At 41.5% G+C, this 27,000-nt stretch overlaps 1 protein-coding gene across 2 annotated transcripts in view; it reads left to right on the top strand.

The window, feature by feature from the left end:
* LOC126469617 (probable galactose-1-phosphate uridylyltransferase) overlaps nt 1-27,000 on the top strand; it is a 190,538-nt gene that overhangs the window by 141,388 nt on the left and 22,150 nt on the right. For both annotated transcript variants that reach the window (XM_050096738.1, XM_050096739.1), the window contains one exon: nt 20,320-20,536. In XM_050096738.1, coding sequence (XP_049952695.1) covers nt 20,320-20,536 — 217 coding nt within the window. The remainder of the gene's footprint in view (nt 1-20,319; nt 20,537-27,000) is intronic.

The raw sequence follows: 27,000 nt of genomic DNA, 5'->3' as shown, positions 1-27,000 counted from the left end.
TGGAGCCAGTGACAAAAATGTCGTCCATGTAATTGATACACCCAGGGACAGGGAGCAATAATTGTTCCAAGAATCGCTGAAAGAGAGCAGGGGTGCTAGCAACCCCGAATGGAAAGCGTTGGTATTGATAGAGGCCGAAAGGCGTGTTAAGGACCAGAAACTGCCGGGAAACAGTGTCGAGAGGAAGTTGATGATAAGCTTCTGACAGGTCAATTTTAGAAAAATACTGGCCTCCAGCAAGTTTAGTGAACCGTTCTTCGGGACGGGGCATAGGGTAAGTGTCGATGAGGCATTGAGCATTTACAGTGGCTTTGAAATCGCCACAGAGACGAATATCACCATTTGGCTTATCAACGACAACGACAGGAGAGGACCACTCACTGGAAGTGACAGGAAGCAAGACCCCTGAAGTAGTGAGATGATCCAACTCCCATTTTACCCGATCACGAAGGGCCACAGGAATGGGCCGAGCCTGAAAAAACTTAGGCCGAGCAGTGGGTTTGAGCGTGATATGAGCTTCAAAGTCGTTTGCACGGCCTAACCCAGGAGAAAAAAAGGGACAAAAACGTCGTCGACAAGGAATCCAGTTGAGCATAAGGAATAGCATCAGAGACAATATTGACAGAGTCATCTATGGAGAACCCAAAAACGCGAAAGGCATCGAAACCAAAAAGATTCTCTGCGTTACTCTGGTCGACCACAAATATGGGGACAGTGCAAATGACGGATTTGTAAGATACCTCAGCATTAAACTGTCCCAAGAGAGAAATCTTCTGTTTATTGTACGTCCGTAATTGCTGAGTGACAGGTGACAGGAGTGGAGAACCCAACTGAAGATACGTCTGAGAATTAATTATAGTGGCAGCAGAACCGGTATCCACCTGCATGCGAACATCTCGACCAAGTTTTTGGACAGTGAGGAATATCTTCCCTGAAAGGGAAGAAGTGCAATTGACAGACAACACAGAATCAGAATCAGCGTCATGTTCATGAACATCATGTATGCGGTCGGATTTGCAAACGGAAGACACATGACCTTTCTTTTTGCAATTGTGACACACAGCCCAACGTTGGGGACAATCCTCGCATGAATGTTTCGTAAAACACCGCGGACATGAAGGAAGTTGCCGGGGGTTTTGCTGCAGTTTCTTAGCGGGTTGTTTACGGTTAGGCCGAGGCTGCGCGTGGGAGCACACTGCGGCCTCGTTGGCCGGCGGGGACGCGCCGCACGCGTCGTCAACAGTGCACAGAGGTTGTATTTCCCCGACATCATCCCACGCCTCTATTTGCGCCCCAGCGGCGCGAGAAATTTCAAAAGACTGCGCAATGGAGAGAACTTCATCTAGAGTCGGATTTGCCAACTGAAGGGCACGTTGCTGAACTTCTTTGTCGGGCACCGACCGGATAATAGCATCCCATACCATGGAATCGGCATAGGATTCTTTGTGAACGTCAGTAACAAATTGACACTTTCGACTGAGGCCGTGAAGTTCAGCAGCCCAAGCGCGATAGGATTGATGTGGCTGTTTTTGACAACGATAAAAGGCAACACGAGAGGCTACCACATGCGTTTGCTTTTGAAAATAGACAGACAGAAGTGAGCACATTTCAGCAAAGGACAAAGACGCAGGATCTTTCAAAGGAGCCAATTGCGACAACAACCAATACATTTGAGGTGAAATCCAGGAAAGGAACAGAGACTTACATGGTTGTTCGTCTGTGACATGAAATGCCAAGAAGTGCTGTCGAAGACGTTTTTCATAATCAGACCAGTCTTCCGCCGTCTCGTCGTAAGGAGAAAAAGGAGGTACAGCCAACGACGAGAAACGCCCCGCATTTGACACCACGACAAAATCGCGAATCGCCACTGTTAGAAGCGTTTGCTGTTCAAGGAGATTTTGCAATAGTTGCTCGACAGTAGCCATGGAAACCTGTGGGTCAACGGTGAAAAGGAAAAATCCACTACCTCGTCGCCAATTGTTATAACGTCAAGTTTAACACATATATTTCAGAACGACACAACACATTTTAAGTCACAGAGTAAGTTGACAAGCAAGACATGTGTACACATTAGCATTCGAATGAGCACTGAGTCCCAGTCTAGCGGCTGCTGCTCGGCTGGCCGCTTAGGTGGCGCAGCTGCTGCATGGCTGGCAGACAGCGCCGCACGTAGAAGACGCGCATAATTGCGTGGCGGCGCTTTGAATGATCGGCGAGTCACAACAGTGGAGTACTGTGTGCTTCAGTGGAAAATATGGATGGAATATACAATGGAAGTCCACTTTCACACTTTTCAAGGGACTTAGATTGATGTAAATTGTGGGCAAATGCAAATGATGGGAATTTACTTATTAAGCATATACTTTATAAATCATCAGTAAGCCATTTTACTAACTGTATTGGCCTGTAATATGAAACACTTGGTTTTACGTAAGTTTGATATTTCACGAACACATTGGTGGTGTCAACTATTCTACTATAAAAATCAGGACTGCAGTTCATTTAATGTTCTTCTGATGAGTTTTTTCTAAGCTGTTTCCTTCTTCATAAATATATTCAAAAGTTGAACCTTAGCAGAAGTCCAAAAGTAAGTATGTTGCGTACATATACATGACACTTAACTGCAGACAGGAGGTGTCTATGTATTACCTCAAATCATAATACTTGCTACACCGTATGCTAGAAAATATTCTTTAAGAAAAATATGCAATATATAGGGCAGCAATTGGCAAGGTGTGATGTTCATTGATTACATAAGATTGTGGAACCAACTAAACTAGGGTTCGATAAACATTGTGATGTGACATGTATGAAGATTCTTGGTAGCCTAATGAAATGTAATTCTTTAGGACATGATATAGAGTGGAATGTGCAGTTAAATTTTAGTTGTGCTCTTGGGTCTCTAACTGACAAACACTTAAGAAATTTGGACCAAGACCCATGAAAAGCGTGTGTCAAACATGATAGTAAAAATTGGTATTTCTTTCTTAACTCACAGCAATTTAAGCTGTGCTGTTAGCTCCAAAACTAACCACAATCTCGGAAAACGTACACTGCTTGCTAATGTATCTCTTATAACCCTGCATCAGTCATCTCACTGAGACATTGCCACTGGCATGTTGATGTGTCGGCTCCTACTATAATGCCACTACAACAGTATGTAGTACATCATTAAAATGACACTCATTATTACAAGGAATCATAAACCTTCTACTCTGCTTCTGATACAACGCAAGTATAATACTGTCCTGGTTGAGAACTGAATCCACAACACAATATTCCCCCGGGAGTGAACACTGTCCAGTGTGATTGGTCTGACACTGACATGACTAGCACCGCTTGACTTCGGCGGCTATTATACATGTAGACTGCTGAATAACTTCCAATGGGCAACTCCAAATGGAAGTTCCCACTGAAGAACTGAAATGCAGCTGACTCACAGAGCTGTGAGGAGTTAAATAGCTGTGTGGACAGATACACACTGACTCTGCACTACTGACTGACATTTGAGTGATATTGCGCTTGCACTTCATTGGCTTGTCAAGTGGCATGATACCACAATTCTGTCTGATTGATTGTACATGATAGACACACACAAAGTAGTGACATCTGTTGAAGACTGCCGAACTGCTGCCTTACTGGTTACACCTTGACATGTAGGCCATCCAGTCACCACCCATGACTGAAGGGCAGACTAGACCAGCAGTTGTGCCTTGGGTCACAGTGGTCTCCATACAATTCATAGTTATTACATTTTTTATTACATAATTTTCCAACAAATCCCAAGCAGTTTATAGATTTTCTGCAAGGGGTGCTACATTTGTGATGGTCAGAAACTAGTTTGTACATTATCTGGAAGAAACGCTAATGTACCGCACTAAGATATGAAAATTTGTTGCTCAAATAGTGAAATGCTTCCCCAGTTTTGTCAATGGCCTTAACGAAGTTTTGCATTAGGCCCAATTTTACATGAAGAGCAGGGAGCACTAAGTTCTTGTAGTCAACAAGTGCTTCGTGCATAACATTGTGAGATCCTGGTTCAGGTGATTCATGCTTAGGCCCATCTTTCTTTTTATAACGAAGTGCTATTCCAGAAGTACAGGAAGCAACAGAATTTGGTGTAGCCATGTTGTAGCTCAAGTAATATGCCTACGAGATTCATATCCCCGGAAAGCTGCCATTTAAACTTGTCATAGTTCAACTGCAGTAACAAATGTTTAATGTTATCATATGTTTTTTTCATGTAAGGTGCATACCCAGTCAGAATCGATGGTGACACTTTGGTCTTATGCAGTAGCCCACACCTGAGATGTGGTTTGGAGAAGTTGATGAACAACCTCCACTGATCACTTTTGTATTCAGTGCCAAGTTCTTTTCATAAAATGTAAACTTTCATTGCCAGAAATGTCACAATTAATAAAATGTTCCGGGCTATTATACCGTGGTCAAATGGACTTCACATTAAAACCCAACATTTCGTCCCCATCTGCAGACGACATTTTCAAGGGCAATTGTAGCTTCTGTGAATGTCCGATTCACATCCTGGTTCACTACCGACTGCAGCAAAATTCTGCTTCCTCGTGCTTCTGCACAATGGCATGATGTCACATGTTTTGAATACCCAAGCGCAATTGGCTAGTGCTGACTGCCATCATCTGCTGTTGTTTTATCACCCCATGGTGGAAGACATCATCTTCAGCACCATAATCTAGATCTCATTCAGTTTCACAGCCTCCTCCTCCTGGGGTGTTTCTACAATCTATATGGTATCTGCTTGTGGCTGTCAGTACTTGAGTCCTGCCAAAATGAATGTGGTGGTCTCCTGGCTGCAAAGCATTTTCCACAACAGCTGATCTATCAGTCTTCCATCTTCTGCAGTTGCCCTTGTGCTCTTCTAGTTGTTTTTTGACTATTCTTTTAGTAGTACTCATGTATAACCCCTACAGCTACATGAAACCGTATAAATTCCTGCTTTTTCCAGCAACTGCCAAGTTCTTGCCACCATCATTACAACCGTATGTGGGTCAGTTGGATTCATATATGAATGATTTGGCACATTTTAATCAGTAAATTAAAAGGCTTAGTGGTCAATCCGGAGGACATATTAGTTAGTTTTGAGGTGGTATCGCTATCCACTATGGTTCCAAACAGTGAGGTATTGCAACGGCTGAATCAGATTTTTCCTCTCAATATTGCAGCACGTTTTAAATATTGCCTCACAACCATGTATTTCAAATAGAATGATGAGTTCTGTGAACACATGGGTGGTATAGCTATGGGGAGCCCCATAAGCCCAGTTGGGCTGAATTTATTTGTGGGAAAATTCGAGGAGCATGCATTGGAAAATGTGAACAAGAAATCGACTATTTGGTTCCAGTACATGGATTATACATTTGTTTTGTGCAAGCATGGCAGAGAGAAACTAGGTTGTTTTCACAATATTTCAGTGGGATCAATCTGAAAATTCTGTTTACTATGAAGGAAGAGGAGGCGGAAGATTAAATTTTATTGGTGGGCAAGTTCTCAAGAAAGAAGATGGTAGGTTGGGCCATACAGTTTACTGATAACCCACACAAATAATGGGAAATCCGTTCCACCATGGCATAATAGCTCAAAAAGTTTTGTTAATTGTGAAAGTTTTTTTCACTTTCAAAAAAATCGAAGGAATGGGATATGGTGGTTTCGGAATGCAGTCACATTTGCTATCTTACCAAGACAATTTCACTGTTGCAATCTTGATGCCAACAGCTCAGCTATACCTTTCAGCAATTCCAGATCTCTCGCTATTATTTTCTAGTTTGTTGTACAGTCATTGTTACACACACAATCAGGATCTTTCGAAGAACAGGGTTTTGGAAGGTGATGGTGCAGCACTACTTTCCTGCTGCCCTCATCACTGTCACTATCAGGTGGGATAGGAACAGGCTGTGTGTCTCTGTGAGGCATGTGTTACATGGCTGATGGTACGTTAGCATATGCCAGGGAAGACTTTTTCTTCTTGGAAATACCATGTGTTCATGGAGTTGTCATACAAAAATAACAATCATTCACTGGTGATGGTTCTCAGCAGATCATGGGCATAGCAAAGCCCATGGAAGATTTTTTATGATTCAACCATGAATGAAGACGTGAGACACAAGATATGCAACATACATGAGGAACCCAGGGCTTGACCATATCCTCGATGTCACAGCCAAAGTACAGTATTTATGCCTCCCTAATACACTGAAGTACCAAAGAAACTGGTATAGGCATGAGTATTCAAACACAGAGATATGTAAATGGACAGAATACAGCACTGCAGTCAGCAGTGCCTATATAAGACAACAAATGTGTGGCACAGTTGTTAGATCAGTTACTGCTGCTACAATGGCAGGTTATAAAGATTTAATTGATTTTGAACCTAGTGTTATAGTCAAGCGATGAGACACAACATCTCCAAGGTAGCGATGAAGTGGAAATTTTCCCATACTGCCATTTCATGAGTGTACTGTCAGTATCAGGAATCTGGTAAAACATCAAATTTCTGACATCACTGTGGCCGGAAAAACACCCTGCAAGAACGGGACCAACAACAGCTGAAGATAATTGTTCAGTGTGACAGAAGTGTAACCCTTCCGCAAATTATTGCAGATTTCAATGCTTGTCTGTCAACAAGTGTCAGCGTGCAAACCATTCAACAAAACATCATTGATATGGGCTTTCGGAGCCAAAGGTCCACTTGTGCACCCTTGATGACTGCACAACGCAAAGCTGTAAGTTTGCCTCACCTGGGCCTGTCATCACTGACATTGGACTGTTGACGACATGAAACATGTTGCCTGGTCGGACAAGTCTCATTTCAGACTGTATCGAGCAGATGGATATGTACGGGTATGGAGACAACCTCATGAATCCATGGATCCTTTGTGTCAGCAGAGAACTGTTCAAGCTGGTGGAGGCTCTGTAATGGTGTGGGGCATGTGCAGTTGGAGTGATATGGGATCTCTGATATGTCTAGATAAGACTGACAGGTGACACGTATGTAAGCATCCTGTCTGGTCACCAGCATCCATTCATGTCCATTGTGCATTCCTACGGACTTCGGCAATTTCAGCAGGACAATGAAACACCCCACATGTCTGGAATTGCTACAGAGTCGCTCCAGGAACACTCTTCTGAGTTTAAACACTTCTGCTGGGCACCAGACTTCCCAGACATGAACCGTATTGAACACATCTGGGATGCCTTGCAAAGTGCTGTTCAGAAGAGATCTCTACCCCCTCATACTCTTACGGATTTATGGACAGCCTTGCAGGATTCATGGTATCAGTTCCCTCTTGCACTAGTTGAGTCCATGCCACATTGTGTTGCTGCACTTCTGCGTGCTCATGGGGCCCTACACGATATAAGGCAGATGTACCAGTTTCTTTGACTCTTTTAGTGTATATGGCGTTATTGATCTCCTTTGCGATTTCAGTATAGCCCATCTGCAAATGTAGCAGAAATTGTGAGCACTGCTTATGCATTTTTGTGAGCTATATTGAATCACAGAAATTACAGTGACTACACAAACTAACTGCACTTAATTCTACAAAATTGATGTGCACACATGAACATATACACAATGCAACTGGACATAACATGATGTGATTTTCTTGCAAACAAAGTATGGGTACACACCATGTTTATGCTATGTATCTTTTAACTATGGGTTAAATGAAACATGTTCCACTCCTCCCTTCCTCTGCCCCTTCCCCTTCCCCATCCTTACTATGAGCCCATATAGGCTTCAAAATCCCACTGAAGGTAGACAGAGTGATGAAGTTTCAGGCAACAATAGTTGTGTGTATTTTGTCACAGATACACACAGCTATTGTTGCCTGAAACTTCATCACTCTGTCTACCATCAGTGGGATTTTGAAGCCTATATGGGAAGGGACTGACAATGAACACTAATGAAATATAATTACAGGGTGTTTGGGAAGAAAAGGTCAATGTTGTACACAGTGATGGTATAAGTAATTCTGAACAAAAACTGTTATATGAACATAGGTCCACAAATGCTTCATTAGGGAGGTATGGGTATTGAAAGGAACTTTAATTCTGCAAAACTGATGTGCACAACTTGAACATATACGCAATACAACTGGACCATAAAGTGATTTTCTTGAAAACAATGTCACAGAGAATTACAGTTATGTTACACATTCTTACATAATGTTTATTTACTTTGCATTTAGTACATAATGCAATACAACATGCATCTTACATGAATTCAGTTGAAAAAGATGTACCACGTCTTTTACAAATGGCTTTAATGCATATCCTACAGATGTTGTACAGTTCACAGAAGAGGTTCGAATATACCACCATGAATGTCAATGTAGTTTTGCGCTCTAGCCCTAAAATGTTGTGTTGCTTGTTCAGTTGCCTGTGGTTGGTTCCTAATCAATTCAGCAGCATCCATGATGTGACGAAGCAGGTTCATCTCATGTGTTTACCTTCACTTTATGAACCTCCAATTTCATCCAACCCCATATACAGAAATCTAAAAGTGTAAGGTCAGGTGATCTTGGAGGCCAGTTAATAGCACCGCCACGGCCAATCCAGTGATTGGGGTAGGTGAGGTTGAGATGATTCCTCACATGTAAGGTAACGTGTAGGGGCACCATCATGTTGAAAGTACATTCCAGTTTACTTGGCTAAAGGAATGTCTTCCAATAATTCCACAAATGCATTTTCCAAAAAATGCAGGTACCTTTCTCCTGTCAATTGCTGATTGATAATAAATGGACCTATTGAAAGGTTACTGATCATGCCACACCAAACATTTATGGCAAAACAAGCTTGAAAATTGCTACCCACTGAAGCATGTGTATTTTCCTGTGACCATAGATGGTTATTGCCTGTGTTATTTATTCTGTGCTGTGAAGACTGGGCTTCATCAGTAAATAGTATGTTTGAAGCAAATGACTACTCTCAGTTACCCAATGACAAAATTGAAGTCATTGGGCATTGTTGCCAACAGAGAGATTTTGGGCATGCTGTATGTGAAATGGATACAGGTTGTCCGCATGTAATGTTTCTCATACACACGTCTGTGGGACATTTATATGCAGGGACATTCTTCGTATGCTCGTACTGGGACTTCACTCAACACTTGTGATAATTTCTTCCTGTTCTTGCAAAGTTTGTTGACATGCATGCTCAGATGAAAAATGTATACTTGGAAGAGAGCCTGTTGCAAGCAAAGTGATAAACACTTTGGTAAACACCCTGCGATCAGGTAATCGTTGAGTCGGAAAGCGCCTGTGCTATTCTTCTCTTGCAGTGGTAGCACTACCATCACAGAAGCCATAAACATACACCATATCTGCATATTCCTCTTTACTCTAGGCCTGTGGCATTGTTAGCAGTGCTTTTACGCAAACAGTTAACACCATACACTACGCAGCTAACCGATCAGTCGCCGGTACACTACGCAATGCAGCTTACACCACACAACTGCACAAACAACGGGTGATTGTAATATGTATGTCACATGACCATAATACATAGTAGGCTGCATAGCATAAACATGGTGTGTACCCATACTTTGTTTGCAAGAAAATCACATCATGTTATGTCCAGTTGTATTGTGTATATGTTCATGTGTGCACATCAATTTTGTAGAATTAAAATTCCTTTCAATACCCGTACCTCCCTAATGAAGCATTTGTGGACCTATGTTCATATAACATTTTTTTGTTTAGAATTACTTATCTTATACTATCACTGTTTAAAATATTGACCTTTCATCCCCAAACACCCTGTGTAATTAAATGCACCTCCCTATAACTTGCAAACAAGAGCTAATTTGAGTTTTACATTGTTATTTTCATTATCAGCATGGTCAATATATTTCGCACACATTTATTTCATCCCCCTGATATGTTAGTATACAAACTGACTATATCAAAATGAAAGCTACTTTACACATTCAGGCAGTTTGATGTTATCCATTATGGATACAAGCTCATAACAGTTTTTTATACTTTTATTGTTACTAAGTGTATGTTATGGTAGCTCACACAGCATTCTGTTACACATCCTCTTCACATTATAATTTGGACTTGTACAGTTATCTACTATTGCTCTCATTTACCTATCTGGTTTATGTAGCTTCTTCATTTGTACATGAAGCAATGATGATTGCGGATTCATGACATTGATTTTCCACTTGTCCTTATTAACTTTGAAAAGAAAATTACAGTGTGCAATCTTTCGTTTAAGATTTCGCAAATATCAGTGTCTTTGGGGGAAAAAAATTCCACTTCAGAAATGTAATCACTGTTATTAATTAAAATGACAGCATTCCCCTTATCTGCCTTTTTGACAAGAACATGATTCATTTCTAGTTCACTATTCAAGTCTTTAAAAGTCCTGTTATCGAGAATGCATGTTTGACTTTCCTGTTAACAACTATGGAGTGCCTTGTTAGTTAAAACGGCCCTATCAGCTTGTTTACAATAAGGCAGTTTGCTTACTCCTAAGTGATTTTTACTTCAGCAGTGTTATTTGTGACTGACTGTTTATTTTTATACTGGGCTATATTATGTTGTAAATCTTTCTGTAGTAATGTATCCTCCTTGTGACTGAGCTCCATGTCAGTTAAATTTATTATCCTGTCTGCAAACTTATATTTATCTGCACTTCACAGCCTGTTCATTTCATAATTTGAGTTGCTTGTAGCTTTCTTAGCTTCCGCTGATGTCTTAAAAATATAAATCTATTCTCACTCTCACCTTTGTTGCTCAAAATATTAATAAAATGTAAATTGCAAGAGCTTTAAAATATATCATAGAATAACATGGAGTTTAACAGCTGCTGTATTGTCCAGATGTTTCACTTTGTATGTATTACTAATTGCATTCTTCACCCATGTTTGTTGGAATCGTATTTGATTTTTAATGCTGACATTGACAAGTTCAGCAGTTTCAACTTCGTTTAATTACGTTAAACATATCTTATTAAATCTAATCTGCATCACACTCTTCATTTTGTTATGTCTTGACACGTATCACATGTTAAGGTCTCAGATTGCCTTACCCGGCACATATTTCATTACTTTGGACGTAAAGTCTTGTATTCGGTCTTCGACCATGTTGGGCTCAATAATATACTGTTGTCTGGGTTGCTAAATTATTTTTGTTGTACTCCTTATTACACATTTTGCTTTAACAGCATCATCAGATAGATCTGTGGTACAAAGAACTAATATTAGAATGAATGAAACACAATTTATAAGATAAAAGTGTTCAGAGTAATTGTGGTAGTGCGTAAGTTGAATTACATACCTTATGGATACATGGCATCTAGTCATAATATCCAAATGCCAAATTGGCTCTCACTGTGTCGCTCATTACAAAGTAAACATATTGAGTCACCAAGTGACTGAAGTGAATTGCTTATACTGAATAGGAGTTCCATATTATTTTAATGTAATACAAATATTCCCACCATAAATATTGTAAATATAGCTTGTACATATTACATTGTAGAACATGCTATTATTTTTCAGTAAACATTGTTGTCTGAAAATGCTCACATGACACTACATTTACAGTACAGTTTTTAAAAATAACCAAAACTGCAATTAATACTTGTGCAGTAGAAAACATATTACTGCTTATTAATTAAATAAAGCATGAGTTATTGTGTTACATATAGAGAGGAAAAAGGGAGCTTGATTTTGAAGTCGGAAGAGGAAAGGCACCCTTTTCATGACATCCTGAATAGAGGACATGGCCCATGCATAAAATCTTCAGCATTCTTCTGCAGCACCACATTTCAAAAGCTTCTATTCTCTTCTTGTCCGAACTGCTTTTCATCCATATTGGAATTCCATATAACTCCAGTTGCCCAGACACTGAAAAAATGAACTTTTGTTTCACAGATGAGAAAGTTTGCTGCCCTGTAAAATTGGAAGACTCTAGGGATGTATTTCGTGGATGAAACACAAAATGACTGCAGCCACTGTAAATGTCAGAAAAAAAAATATTAGAAATGATAGGAAAGATGAAAACTGACTGTATTTTTGGATTATTAGATTAGATTAGATTAGTTTTTCGTTCCACAGATCCTTGCTGAGGAGATCCTCGTGGATGTGGAACATGTCTTTTTTTTTTTTAAGCTGAAATAACAATACTAATAGTATGAATATATACAATCCATCGTTTGTTTCTATTAGAAAATTCGTCAATGGAGTAGAAGGAGTTGGCCACTAGTAAGTCTTTCATGCTCCTTTTAAACTGATCTTTATTTGTAACTAAATTTTTTATGTTTGCTGGCAAATTATTAAAGATAAGTGTTCCTGATTAGTGGACCCTTTTTTGAACTAAAGTAAGTGCTTTTAAGTCCTTGTGCAGATCATTTTTGTTCCCAGTATTGTATGTATGAACTGAGCTGTTTGTTGGAAAAAGAGATATATTATTTAGGACAAATTTCATTAAGGTTTAAATATACTGAGAGGCAGTAGTTAGTATACCCAGTTCTTTGAAGAGGTTTCTACAAGACATCCGTGAATTTACTCCACAAATAATACGTATTACACGCTTTTAGACTCTGAAAACTTTGGTTTGAATTGAAGAGTTACCCCAAAATATTATACCATATGACATTATGGAATGAAAGTAGGCAAAGTATGCAAGCTTTTTCATTTTTATGTCACCTATGTCTGCTAACACTCGAATTGCAAATGCAGATTTGTTAATGTGTTTCTGCAGTTCTGTGGTGTGCTCCTCCCAACTGAATTTATTATCAAGCTGTAATCACAGGAATTTAAGACTGTCAACCTCTTCTATCTGCTCTTCTTCATACTTTATGCATATGCTGGGTGGAAACCTCTTACAGGTTCTGAACTGCATATAGTGAGTCTTTTCGAAGTTTAATGTCAGTGAGTTGGCTTTAAACCATTTATTAATATCCATGAAAATATCATTAGCAGATCTTTCTAGAACTACACTTAATTTACTATTTATTGCAATACTTATGTCTTCTGCAAACAAAACGAACTCTGCTTCTGGCAGTGTAACTGATGAGAGATCATTAATGTACACAAGAAAAAGCAATGGCCCTAAGATGGATCCTTGTGGGACACCACATGTAATTTCTTCCCATTCTGATGATGACTGATGACTTAATTCACTAGTTCCTTGTACTGACACCCTTTGTTTCCTGTTAGCGAGGTATGACTTGAACCATTTTGCAGCACTGTCTGTGACACCATAGAATTCTAATTTATTTAAAAGGATGTTGTGGTTCACACAATCAAATGCCTTTGACAAATCACAGAAAATACCTGCTGCTTGTAATTTGTTATTTAATGAATTAAGTACATTTTCACTGTAGGTGTAAATGGGCTTCTCGATATCAGAACCCTTCAGAAATCCAAACTGTATTCTTGATAATATGTTATTTGTGGTCAGGTGGTTGAGAAGCTGCCTGTACATTACTTTTTCTAAAATTTTTGAGAATGCTGGCAAAAGTGAAATCGGTCTGTAGTTTGATGGTATCTCTTTATCCCCTTTCTTGAATAGAGGCTTAACATCTGCATATTTTAGCCAGTCAGGAAATGTCCCAGTTATAATTGACTGGTTACACAAGTAACTTAGAATTGTACTAAACTCACAAGAACATGCCTTAATTAACTTTGTTGATATTTCATCATAACCACAAGAATGCTTTGTTTTTAAAGGTTTTATTATGGAAGTTATTTCTTTTGGTGAAGTGAGTGACATATTCGTGTACCTGACGCTATTTACCAAGCAAGGTGGTGCAGTGATTAGCACACTGGACTCGCATTCGGGAGGACGATGGTTCAATCCCGTCTCTGGCCATCCTGATTTAGGTTTTCCGTGATTTCCCTAAATCGTTTCAGGCAAATGCCGGAATGGTTCCTTTGAAAGGGCATGGCCGAGTTCCTTCCCAATCCTTCCCTAGCCCGAGCTTGCGCTCCATCTCTAATGACCTCGTTGTTGACGGGACGTTAAACACTAACCACCACCACCACCTGAAGCTATTTGTAAAGGCTAGTTTCAGATATTCAAGGGCATTATTTACTGATCCTGACAATCCCATTCTATCAGTAACGGATATAAAGTACTTGTTAAATAGATTTGCCACACTATGCCCATTGGTTACTAATGTGACATCTACCCTTAATGCTATTTGCTCCTGTTCCTTTCTGGTTCTACCAGTCTCCTCTTTCACTATATCCCATATTGTTTTTATTTTGTTCCTTACCATTGCTATCTTCTTCTTGTAGTGCATTTGTTTAGATGTCTGAATTACTTTTTTTAATATTTTACAGCATTCCTTGTATTTAGCTAAATCATCAGCATTGGAGCTATTCTTGGGCGACAGATACATTTTCCTTTTTGTCTTACAGGAAATCATTATTCCTTGTGTAATCCATGGTTTTATTATATACTTCTGTTCAATTTGAGTAACTTTTACAGGAAAACAGTTTTCAAACATGGTACTGACATTGTTCATGAATATTTTTCATTCATGTCATGAGCACTATAAACATCTTTCCACTTGAATGAGATTTTCACTCTGCAGCGGAGTGTGCACTGATATGAAACTTCCTGGCAGATTAAAACTGTGTGCCCGACCGAGACTCGAACTCGGGACCTTTGCCTTTCGCGGGCAAGTGCTCTACCATCTGAGCTACCGAAGCACGACTCACGCCTGGTACTCACAGCTTTACTTCTGCCAGTATCTCGTCTCCTACCTTCCAGACTTTACAGAAGCTCTTCTGCGAACCTTGCAGAACTAGCACTCCTGAAAGAAAGGATATAGCGGAGACATGGCTTAGCCACAGCCTGGGGGATGTTCCCGGAATGAGATTTTCGCTCCGCAGCGGAGTGTGCGCTGATATGAAACTTCCTGGCAGATTAAAACTGTGTGCCCGACCGAGACTCGAACTCGGGACCTTTGCCTTTCGCGGGCAAGTGCTCTACCATCTGAGCTACCGAAGCACGACTCACGCCTGGTACTCACAGCTTTACTTCTGCCAGTATCTCGTCTCCTACCTTCCAGACTTTACAGAAGCTCTTCCGCGAACCTTGCAGAACCAGCACTCCTGAAAGAAAGGATATAGCGGAGACATGGCTTAGCCACAGCCTGGGGGATGTTCCCGGAATGAGATTTTCGCTCCGCAGCGGAGTGTGCGCTGATATGAAACTTCCTGGCAGATTAAAACTGTGTGCCCGACCGAGACTCGAACTCGGGATCTTTGCCTTTCGCGGGCAAGTGCTCTACCATCTGAGCTACCGAAGCACGACTCACGCCTGGTACTCACAGCTTTACTTCTGCCAGTATCTCGTCTCCTACCTTCCAGACTTTACAGAAGCTCTTCTGCGAACCTTGCAGAACCAGCACTCCTGAAAGAAAGGATATAGCGGAGACATGGCTTAGCCACAGCCTGGGGGATGTTTCCAGAATGAGATTTTCACTCTGCAGTGGAGTGTGCGCTGATATGAAACTTCCTGGCAGATTAAAACTGTGTGCCCAACCGAGACTCGAACTCGGGACCTTTGCCTTTCACGGGCAAGTGCTCTACCATCTGAGCTACCGAAGCACGACTCATGCCCGGTACTCACAGCTTTACTTCTGCCAGTATCTCGTCTCCTACCTTCCAAACTTTACAGAAGATCTTCTGCGAACCTTTTCATCTTTCCACTTCATATCGTTGAGCAGTTTTCTAAAACACTCAATATAATAATAACAACAATGCTTGTGTGGACTGCAGTGCCCAGCTAATGGGCTATTACCCTTCTGAGAGGAAGGAAATAATGTAGTGGAAGAGATTTCTTGCTTGGTCATAATGGTAACAATAAATTTGTGTATTATGTATAAAATATCTGCCTAGTAACAAATGTCTTTGAATTCAGAGCTGAGTTAGCAGAAACTCTGGTTAGCAAAGAAGACCTGGTTGAACCAAGTTCCACTCAAAATAGTTCACCTGTAAACAGATTCCATGGAAGACATTTTCCTAAATTAATTCTGGGTACAGAAATATCAGAACGGCCTCAGAGGAGATGTAAGGTTTGTGCTGATTGAAGCAAGGAAAGATGTGGGAAAGTAGCAAGGAAAAGTGCTGGCTATGATGGTGAAGAATGTGATGTAGGACGTTATTTCCCAAAATACTGTGACATTTTCCATATCAAGAAAAATGTAACTAAGTAAATATCAGTAAAGAACCACATTTTCAAACAGTTAATTTTTAGTCTTAACAACTTGTAATCCTATCTCTATTTAGGGAATGGAATATGAGAAAGAAATTTCTTTTGTTGTGAAAAGAAAACATTTTTATTTCAATATGAAGAAAATGTCACTAATGTTAACTGTGTTTCTTTGCATTATTTCGTAGAAAATTATTGCCTGTTTCAAATACAGGGTGATTCAAAAAGAATACCACAACTTTAGGAATTTAAAACTCTGCAACGACAAAAGGCAGAGCTAAGCACTATCTGTCGGCGAATTAAGGGAGCTATAAAGTTTCATTTAGTTATACATTTGTTCGGTTGAGGCGCTGTTGACTAGGCGTCAGCGTCAGTTGATGCTAAGATGGCGACCGCTCAACAAAAAGCTTTTTGTGTTATTGAGTACGGCAAAAGTGAATCGACGACAGTTGTTCAGCATGCATTTCGAGTGAAGTATGGTGTTAAACCTCCTGATAGGTGGTGTATTAAACGTTGGTATAAACAGTTTACAGAGAATGGGTGTTTGTGCAAAGGGAAAAGTTCTGGACGGCTGAGAACGAGTGATGAAAATGTAGCACGCATCCAGCAAGCATTTGTTCGCAGCCCAGGAAAATCGACTTGCAGAGCTAGCAAAGAGCTGCAAATTCCACAATCAACTGTATGGAGAGTCCTACGAAAAAGGTTAGTTATGAAACCTGAACGTCAACTACCCGAGGCGATGGATCGGCCGCCAGGCAGCCCGTGACAGAGCACTTCATCACTGGCCTCCAAGAAGCCCTCATCTTACCCCCTGCGATTTTTTCTTATGGGGGTATGTTAAGGATATGGTGTTTCGGCCACCTCTCCCAGCCACCATTGATGATTTGAAACGAGAAATAACAGCAGCTATCCAAACTGTTACGCCTGATATGCTACAGAGAGTGTGGAACGAGTTGGAGTATCGGGTTGATATTGCTCGAGTGTCTGGAGGGGGCCATATTGAACGTCTCTGAACTTGTTTTTGAGTGGAAAAAAAAACCTTTTTAAATACTCTTTGTAATGATGTATAACAGAAGGTTATATTATGTTTCTTTCATTAAATACACATTTTTAAAGTTGTGGTATTCTTTTTGAATCACCCTGTACAATAAACTGAAGTTCTGTGCAGTAGAACCTGCTACACAAAATTCAGAAAAGCTGTGGGAAAGCACAATATCAGCCAGTTAAATAACACCCTAGCTGCCTAGTCATCAAAGTGTTAACTATCTGAATAATTTCTTTTTTCTTATCATACATTCTTTCAATCTCTTTCTCTGCAGAACCAGTTGGCATAACAACTTGTACTACTGTGGTGCATGTTGGCTTCGTGTCTATCTTGGCTATGATAATGCATGTAGTATGCTGTTTGCAGTAGCTTACTCACACTCCTATTTTGTTATTCATTTTAGGCCTACTCCTACAGTGTTGCTGTTCCACCAGGTGCATAACATTGTCTTTTGTGGATGTGCACAGGTCTTTGTATGGGGAATTGCTACTTTTTTGGGCTCAGCCTTTCCTTACTTTTCCTTATGTTAGCATAAAGACACCATTTCGCATCACCAGTAACAATACAGGACAGAAATAGTCAGTGTTGTTTACAATCCAGTTGATGTCAAGCAAGCCGAGATGCACGTATGGCCACATGCAAAATTTTATGATTTTGGCATAGAGCATGAGGGCAGTACCCATACACTAGATTTTCGAACTTCCCCATTGCCTGCAAATGTTTCACGGTGGTGCAATGATCACAGTTCATTGCATCACTGACATGGATCGTTATGTATTAATGTGTTTTCTTCATAAAATGTTGAAGGTCTTCCTGAACAAAGAGAGTCACTAATGTCAAAATGGTCCACCTTGAAACGAGAAAACCATTTTCTTGCCAAGCTCTGTCCAGTGGCATTATCCACATACGTGGTTCAAATGTTTCTTCCTGCCTTCGCTTCTGTCACCCCTGTAATGAACTGAAACAGAAGAACATGTCAGAAATGTAGTGATTTTTACACTTGGCACTCCATTTTCTAGCATCTACAGCCCCACCCACTATCTGCAAATGACAATACGTAAACTGAAATAGTAATTGGGAGACTACAAATAAAATGTGGTAATTGATAAACAAACCCACAGCAACCAGAATATCAACATGCAAAACAAAAATGCTACGAACGTATGCACCAGCCTAATAGATAGCAGGCACCAGCAGCCCCCCCTCCCCCCTCCCCCACCTCCGTGTGCGCGCGCGCGCTCACACACACACACACACACACACACATCCCACACACACACACACACACACACACACACACACACACACACGTTCTCTCTCTCTCTCTCTCCCCCCCCCCCCCCCCCCCAGTTGTATACACTTCTGCCCAGTGTCTCTGATTCTGGCGTGAAATGTTCTGTTTTTATTAGTAACTGTGGTTTCACTGTTACATCATCTCCATCCTCATCATTTGACGAAAACTTGGATTCACACAGGTGCTCCTTCATCAGATGAAAATGTTGAAAATCTCCAGGAGGTTGGTCATTACTCATTACTGTCCAATGCATGCTCCAGCAGCTCAAAATCAAGATTTTGGCTGCAATGGAGTGTTTTCCGAGCTGTACAAAGCCATATTCTCAATCAAAATCAACACCTTTTCGAAGTTTCCTTTCTCCTCTTCATTTTGATTTTAGATCTTACAGTTGCAGTCACTATACACAGTTTGACTTTCAGGAATGTACTGATTTGGTAGTTCAGCTTTCATATCCCAAGACACTGTCTTGTAGAAGCTTCCCTTTAGAAATTTTTTGCTCTAAGCGAAGATACACATTTTCACACTGTTGCTTATGCTTTGCTTTGCAATGATGGACTCACATCCCACCACCTGTTACTGTGTGACTAAGTCCTCCTCTCCAAAGTGCATTAAATGAGATTTCAAAATCTGCAAATGTTCCTGTTGGTGTTTGTCATTTGATGTGTAGCTAGTCAAAACTCTGTCATATTTCAGAGATTCATGGACAACTGGAAGTGCTGTACCATGGCATGCCCAGTGTCAGTTCTGGCACAACAATAATCAAGAATAATTCACTCAACTGTCTCAATGTTTGTGTGTATTTTCAAAGTGGGTGGCCTGCCAGAACACTCTTCATCGCAGACAGATACAAGTCCACTTTTTAAAAAATTTATTGATTTGAATTTTTTTCTCCACAAAGACAGCTATTTCCATACTGTAACCACATCCTGTGAATTAATGTCCACAGCTTTAGTCTCAGAATAGACAAAACTAATTGCTCGTCTCAAGAAAGAAAGAAAGAAAGAAAGGAGGTTACAGCATTTCATGCTGCTGTCATGCTGTCAAATGATGGAACAGGAAAAAAACTGCCTCATTGCCCTCATGATAAAATGCAGTGATATCTTTAACTATAATGTTTTTAGAAGTATGAATATTTTGAGAATGAATTGCCTAATTATGTTTATTGGCATAAAATGAAACTTGTGTGTAACTTAAGCTCTACATCAATAAGAGGTCTACAAAAAAATTCTGCCAAATTGTTGACACACATAAATCTTATTGGTTGCCACTTGATCCTTTCATGTATAGATTTTCTCAGAATACTATGCAATACTTAATGAGAATTTGAAAATTACAACCACTCCCCGTACCTTATAGTATTAATGATTACATTTAGCTTTTATAAGATCATGGTGTAACAGGTATTAGTACAGAATTTTGAATTTATTTCATGACTTTCCTTATAAATGTGTTTAGCATGTTTACTTTCACTAAAATCAGTTCATTGCAGTTAGAGACTCTTCAGTATTAATTAATATTGTGTAACAGCCACAATTTTATGCTTTTCATTTACAGCTGTGATTTTTTTTTTTTATTATTGTTATTTTAAGTGAGAATCTTTTTCCAGGTATTGTGTGATACCACAATGAACAGCAAGTGCTAAAATTTGATCAGTTGTTACCGTAATTATAGAAATAATAATTTCAGAAAAGTGGTTTGTAGTTGGAAAATTATATAAAAGAGTATAAAATTGTGTGGTGGTTGTTTAACATTTTGTTGTATTTCTCCAGGTTCGCGTGGTTATAGAAAATAGTGACTGGGTGGTTTTAGTTCCATATTGGGCTGTATGGCCATTTGAGACAATGATCCTTCCTCGAACCCATATTAAGCAAATGACTGATCTAACGCAAGATGAGGTAGAAAGTTTAGCAAGCATAATGAAAAGACTAACTACAAGATACGACAATTTATTCCAGACCTCATTTCCATACTCAATGGGCTGGCATGGTGAGTTCAGTTTTCAAAAAACATACCCTGAAACCTCAAATTTTCCTATTTACATTTACAATATAAATGATAACAAACTTATTTTTCTAATGATGTTTGCTTTTCATGTCTTGTTATGTGCTCTTTAGTGACCAATCATCATAGTAATAATAGGGGATAATAGTGCTCTGCTTATGAATAACTGTTGATCTAATGTGGTGAGAGTGTCGGAAAACTGTCAGTGTTTGGGTGAAAATGATATAACCTTTTATTTATTTTAAAATTTTTGTGCTTATATTTCTTTCCATAAAAAAATACATGGAAATGATGCTAATCTGTGTGAAAATTGCAACAAGGAATCTACACATGACTGAAATGAACTTTGTAATGCTTACTAGGTACATAACAACACAAAAATTATTGTGATTACGTAAATTTACACCGTTACACTGCAGCTGACTGTTGGCTGTACCATCACATCTAGAATGAGGTTCATGAGAATGGCGGAAAATACTGCACTGCTTTACAAATCACTGGCAACAGGTGTAATGAACTTTCCATTAATTACTGTCTTCCTGGCACTCACATTATACTATAACATTAGACTGCATGCCAGACCTTATTATACTTTCTATCATAAGCAAACCATTCTTTAAACAATATTAATTACAGTAATGCTAATCTGAACTCCTGAGTTGGCACACCTGTTCTGTTTCACATCCAATTGGGAAGTTAAACTGCTACACAATAATAACTTTCAATCACTGTTTACATTGTTAACAATGGCACATGGCTTCTACTGAAATTTATATTTAAAGAATGGTAATGCATAAAATATAAAGTATGTACCTATTGTAGGTAGTAGGCTATTCAATTCTCACATGACATCATAGAAGTCCTTATATGTTTCTGGGTAACTTCCCTGTGTGTGGTATGAAGGCAAGTTAGCAGAATGTAATCTGTAGTACCTGGAGGATATGAATGAGCAAGTAGGTAGAAAACCTATAAGAGCCTTGTAGTCTTTCGCGCGGCACCCAGAGAATACAATGTCCAGGTGTTTTAAATGTGTTCTGCTCTTCATTGCCTCCTCTATGTGGTAAGTAACAGTATAGGCTGATTCATATTGTTATTCCACCTAGATTTTCCATCATGCCAGATATTGAATGTAATTGATGAAAGGAAGAAATATAAAAACACAGCAAATGTACTAGCTAAAAGCTGTAGAAGCATCCATGACTAGGAAAAATAGATGCCATGTATAGAAAAACAAACATATGTCTGAATGACAAGAACTCAGCTGGGAAGCAAGTACTATGCAAAGAAGGGCAGGCTGAAAGGTTGAACTAATAAATGGAACGGCTATATAAATGAAAGAAATTTGAAGACGAAATTATGGAAAAGGAAGTGGAGGTGGATGAAGATGACGTGGGCTATGCAATGCTGTGAGAAGTATTTGACAGGGCACTAAAATATCTTAATCAAAACAAGGCACCTGGAGCAGACGACCTCAGCATTAATATTCTTGGGAGAACAAGTTGTGATAAAACTATTCCTCCTGGTATGCAGACTATGTGAGACAGGGGAGGTACCCACTGACTTGAAGAATCATATGTAGTAATCCCAATACCAAAATAAGCAGGTACTGAAGGGGTAAATATTACCAAACTATCACTGTAATCAATTATTATTGTAAATTATTTACAGGGATTATCTACAGAGAAATGTAACTTCTGGTGGAAGCCAACCTTGGGGAAGTTCTGATTGGGTTCTGCAGAAATATAGGAACACACAAGGCAATATTGTCCCTACAGATTATCTTAGAAGATAATCTGAAGAAAATCAAACTCAAATTTATAGCAATTATTGATTTAGAGAAAGCAATTCACAGTGTTAACTGGAATTTTGTAGTTATCAGGGATCAGAAACTGGGAACAAAAGGTTATCTATAACTTGTCTAGAAACCATACTGCACTATAAGAGTCGAAAAACATCAAAGAATGGCAATAATTAAGAAAAGAGTGATACATGGGTGTTGCTTATACCCCACGTTATTTCCCCCCCTGCGGGTCCGGAGGTAAGAATAGGCCCGAGGTATTCCTGCCTGTCGTAAGAGGCGACTAAAAGGAGCCTCACACTTTTCAGCCTTTATGTGATGGTCCCCTGAAGGGTTTGACCTCCTTTTTTCAAAATTTTCCCGAAGAGTGAGCCGATTGGGGAAGGGCGCTTTACATGGTGCATCGTGTCCATCATGCATTGAGATCTTTAGCCCACTTTCTCGTCATCGCATTGTAGTCCTGCCCATTCTCCATCTCTTGGGCGAGGACACCTACCTGGGTGCGTTTTCCACAATGCACTATGCAGTGTCACTTGCTGTGCTGACAATGACCATGGACTTCTTTGTACCTTGTATCCAGCATGGTAGCCAGTCCGTTGTGGTGGGGCCGCCATGTACTCTGTTGGTCCCCCTGACAACACAGGGAACACTCTGCCCATGCCTGCGCCATTAACTCCCCACATATTCCAAGGAGTAGATGTCCATCACCCTGGGGCATTGGGACTCCCAGCAATGGCCATCCTGCCAGGTGACCTTTGCTGCGGTGTGTGGTGCCCGATAGGAGGGCCCCTAGTCCGAGTGGGTGGCATCAGGGCAGATGTCATGCCATGAAGCATAGTACATCATCTCTTGCTGATGGTCTGCCACCAGCAGTCTCTAAGTGGGCAAAGTCTAACTTTAATAGTAAGAAATATGACCCCAAGTCATTCCCCTCCCTGGCCTCACTGTGGGAGGAATGCCAGGCTAAGGATGGCAGTGAAGCTTACTCGCCCCGGTATCCTCGTATGTACGAGAGTTGATGGGGAATCTTTCATGTCCATGAAGCCTCAGTTTTTTGTGGAGCATTTGGAGGACAAGTAGGGGGAGGTTGAGGGCTTGTCCAAAATGCACTCTGGGTCAGTTTTTATAAAAACAGCATCCTCTGCCTAGTCATGGGCATTACTCGCTTGTGGCAAGTTGGGGGATATTTCTGTTACCATCACGCCTCATAAGAACTTAAATATGGTCCAGGGTATTGTATTCCACAGGGACCTTCTTTTGCAGTCTGACGACAAGCTGCAGACCAATTTAGAGCGGCAAGGTGTTTATTTCATCCGGCACGTCCATCAGGGTACGAGGGATAAATGGGTTGCCACCAGTGCCTTCATCTTGGCCTTTGAGGGTGATACATTGCCCGAGAAGATCAAGGTGATGGTCTACTGCTGTGATGTCAAGCCATATGTCCTTCCCTCAATACGGTGCTTTAAGTGCTGGAAGTTTGCCCATATGTCTTCCCACTGTGCTTCCAGCCCCACCTGTCGGATTACTCCTTGCGCCCTACCTCCAATCTGTGTCAACTGCAGAGAGCATCATTCACCTTGCTTACAGAAAGAGAGGAAAATCATGGAATGTAAGACGCTGGACCGACTGACCTACACTGAGGTTAAGAGGAAATTTGAGAGCCTACACCCTGTGGCTATGACCTCCTCATACGCCACCGCTGTGAGATCAGCTCTCACCCCATCAGCTTCTCGAATTCCTGTCACCTCTCAAAACCGAGAGACTACACCTGCCCCCTTGATGGTGGGGTGGGGGGGAGGCACTTCCCTCCCTTTTGCTCCTGCACCACCTACTTTGGGAGCAACACCCACCAATCATCGGGGATTTCAGTCCCCACTTCTGAGCCAGAGAAGCATAAGGCTTCTTCGGCTCCTCTAGCTAGGAAGGGGCCCCTTGGGTCACTCCCTTCCCAGGATTCTACTAATGGGAAAGGTGACACCCATCAGGGGCTGAAGAGCCCAAAAGCAGCTGGTCGTAGGGCTTCACGCTCATCCTCAGTCCCGGAGACTGATTCAGTGAAGTCCTCCCAGCCAGGGAAACCCAAGGAACAGTGCAAGAAATCGAAAAAGAAGACCCCTAAGAACAAGGAACTTGCAGTGGCACCCACACCACTGCTACCTACAAGTTCTATGTGTGAGGATGGGATGGAGATTCTGGCATCTGCTCAGGACCTTTATCTTGCCGGGCCCTCAGACAAAATGGATATAGACTGGTCAGGCAAAAAGTTGGTGTAAACTGCCTCATTGAGTGTTCCATGCCATCCCAGTCTCATGATGATGTCATCCTTCAGTGGAATTGCGGCGGTTTTTTCCACCGCCTGGCTGAGTCACAGCAACTGTTAACCTTTACACCTGCTTTTTGCATTGCCCTCCAGGAAACCTGGTTCGCGGCAGTGCAGGCCCCAGCCCTCCGCGGCTATAAGGAATATTACAGGAACCATAGTGACTATAATCGAGTGTCAGGTGGAGTTTGCATTTATGTCCTAAACTCAGTCTGTAGTAAACCTGTGCCCCCTTCAAACCCCTCTTGAAGCTATGGCTGTCAGAATACAGACGACGCAGGAAATAACTGTCTGCAATGTATACCCAGATGGTGCAGTACCCCTGACTGTATTAGCTGCACCAGTTGATCAACTCCCTAAACCTTTTTTACTTTTGGGAGATTTTAACACCCATAACCCCTTGTGGGGTGACACCGTGCTTACTGGCCGAGGCAAAGATGTCGAAACTTTACTGTCTCAGTTCGACCTGTGCCTCCTAAATACTGGAGGCCACCACACATTTCAGTGTGGCTCGAGATAGTTACTTGGCCATTGATTTATCATTTTGCAGCCCAGGACTTCTCCCATCTATCCACTGGAGTGGGAGTGACCACTTCCCCATCTTCCTGTCACTGCCCCGGCGTCAGGCCCACGGACGCCTGCCCAGGTGGGCTTTAAACAAGGTGGACTGGGAAACTTTCACCTCTGATGTCACCATTGACCCTCCCCCACATGGTAAGATCGATGTGATGGTTGAGCAGGTGACTACCACAATCGTTTCTGCGGCAGAAAACGCGATCCCTCGCTCTTTAGAGTGCCCCCGGCGAAAGACAGACCCTTGGTGGTCGCCGGTAGTCACTGAGGTAATTACAGAGCATCAGCAAGCTCTACAGTGACATAAGCGACACCCTTCCCTAGAGTATCTGATAGCCATTAAGCGGCTCCGTGCCCGTGTACACCGGCTTATTAAATGACAGAAACAGGAGTGTTGGAAGAGATACATGTCGATCATTGGGTGCCATACGTCACCTTCCCAAGTCTGGACGAAGATCAGACATCTTCTTCGGTACCAGACCCCAGCAGGTGTCCCTGGCGTTACCATCAATGGCGTGCTATGTACCAATGAAAATGCAATTGCCGAGCTCTTTGCTGAGCACTATGCTCCAGCCTCTGCATTGGAGAACTAACCCCCAGCCTTTCGCACTCACAAATGGCGGATGTAAAGGAAAGTCCTCTCATTCACTACACGCCACAGTGAACCCTATAACTCTCCATTTATGGAGTGGGAGCTCCTCAGTGCACTTGCACATCGCCCCGACACAGCTCCTGGGCCGAATTGGATCCACCGTCAGATGATTATGATTAAACATCTCTCGTCGGACTACAAGTGCCATCTCCTAGTCATCTTCAACCAAATCTGGTGCGGTGGCATCCTTCAATTGCAATGGAGGGAGAACACCATCATTCTGGTGCACAAACCCAACAAAAACCCACTTGATTTGGATAGTTATCGGTCCATCAGCCTCACCAACATTGTTTGTAATCTGCTGGAATGCATGGTGTGTCGGCAGTTGGCTTGGGTCCTGGAGTCAGGTGTCCCACTGGCTCCATGTCAGGGCGACTTCCGCCAGGGGCACTCTACCACTGATAATCTTGTGCCCCTTGAGTCTGCCATCCAAACAGCCTTTTCCAGATGCCAATACCTTGTTGCCTTTTTTTTTTATCTACGCAAAGCGTATGACACTACCTAGCGACATTGTATCCTTGCCACATTATACAGGTGGGGTCTCCGAGGTCCGCTCCCAACTTTTATCCAGAGTTTCCTGTCGCTCCGTACTTTCTGTGTCCAAGTTGGTGCCTCCCATAGTTCCCCCCATATCCAGGAGAATGGGGTCATTAACAGTCTAGCAGCAGCTGTAGGGCCGTTCATCTTACCCTCTCTGTATGCAGATGACTTCTGCATTTTGTACTGCTCCACCAGCACTGGTGTTGCTGAGCGGCGCCTCCAGGGAGCCATCCACAAGGTGCAGTCATGGGCTGCTAAGTTGTGTGTCATGCACTTCTGTCAGCGTCGTACCGTTCATCCGGAATCAGAACTTTACTTTCATGATGATCCACTCACTGCAGTGGAGATATATCGATTCTTAGGATTGGTTTTCAATGCCCGATTGACTTGGCTACCTCACCTTCATCAGCTTAAGTGGAAGTGCTAGTAGCACCTGGATGCCCTCTGCTGCCTGGCAACACGAATTGGGGTGCAGATCGCTCTACGCTGCTACAGCTCAATAAAGCCCTTGTTCAATCCTGCCTTGACTATGGGAGTCTGATTTATGATTTGGCAGCACCCTCTGC

This window comes from Schistocerca serialis, chromosome 3 (assembly GCF_023864345.2).
Source record: "Schistocerca serialis cubense isolate TAMUIC-IGC-003099 chromosome 3, iqSchSeri2.2, whole genome shotgun sequence".
Lineage (NCBI taxonomy): Eukaryota > Metazoa > Arthropoda > Insecta > Orthoptera > Acrididae > Schistocerca > Schistocerca serialis.
Note: the sequence above shows the minus strand (reverse complement) of the source record. Positions and strands in the feature narration are given on the sequence as shown.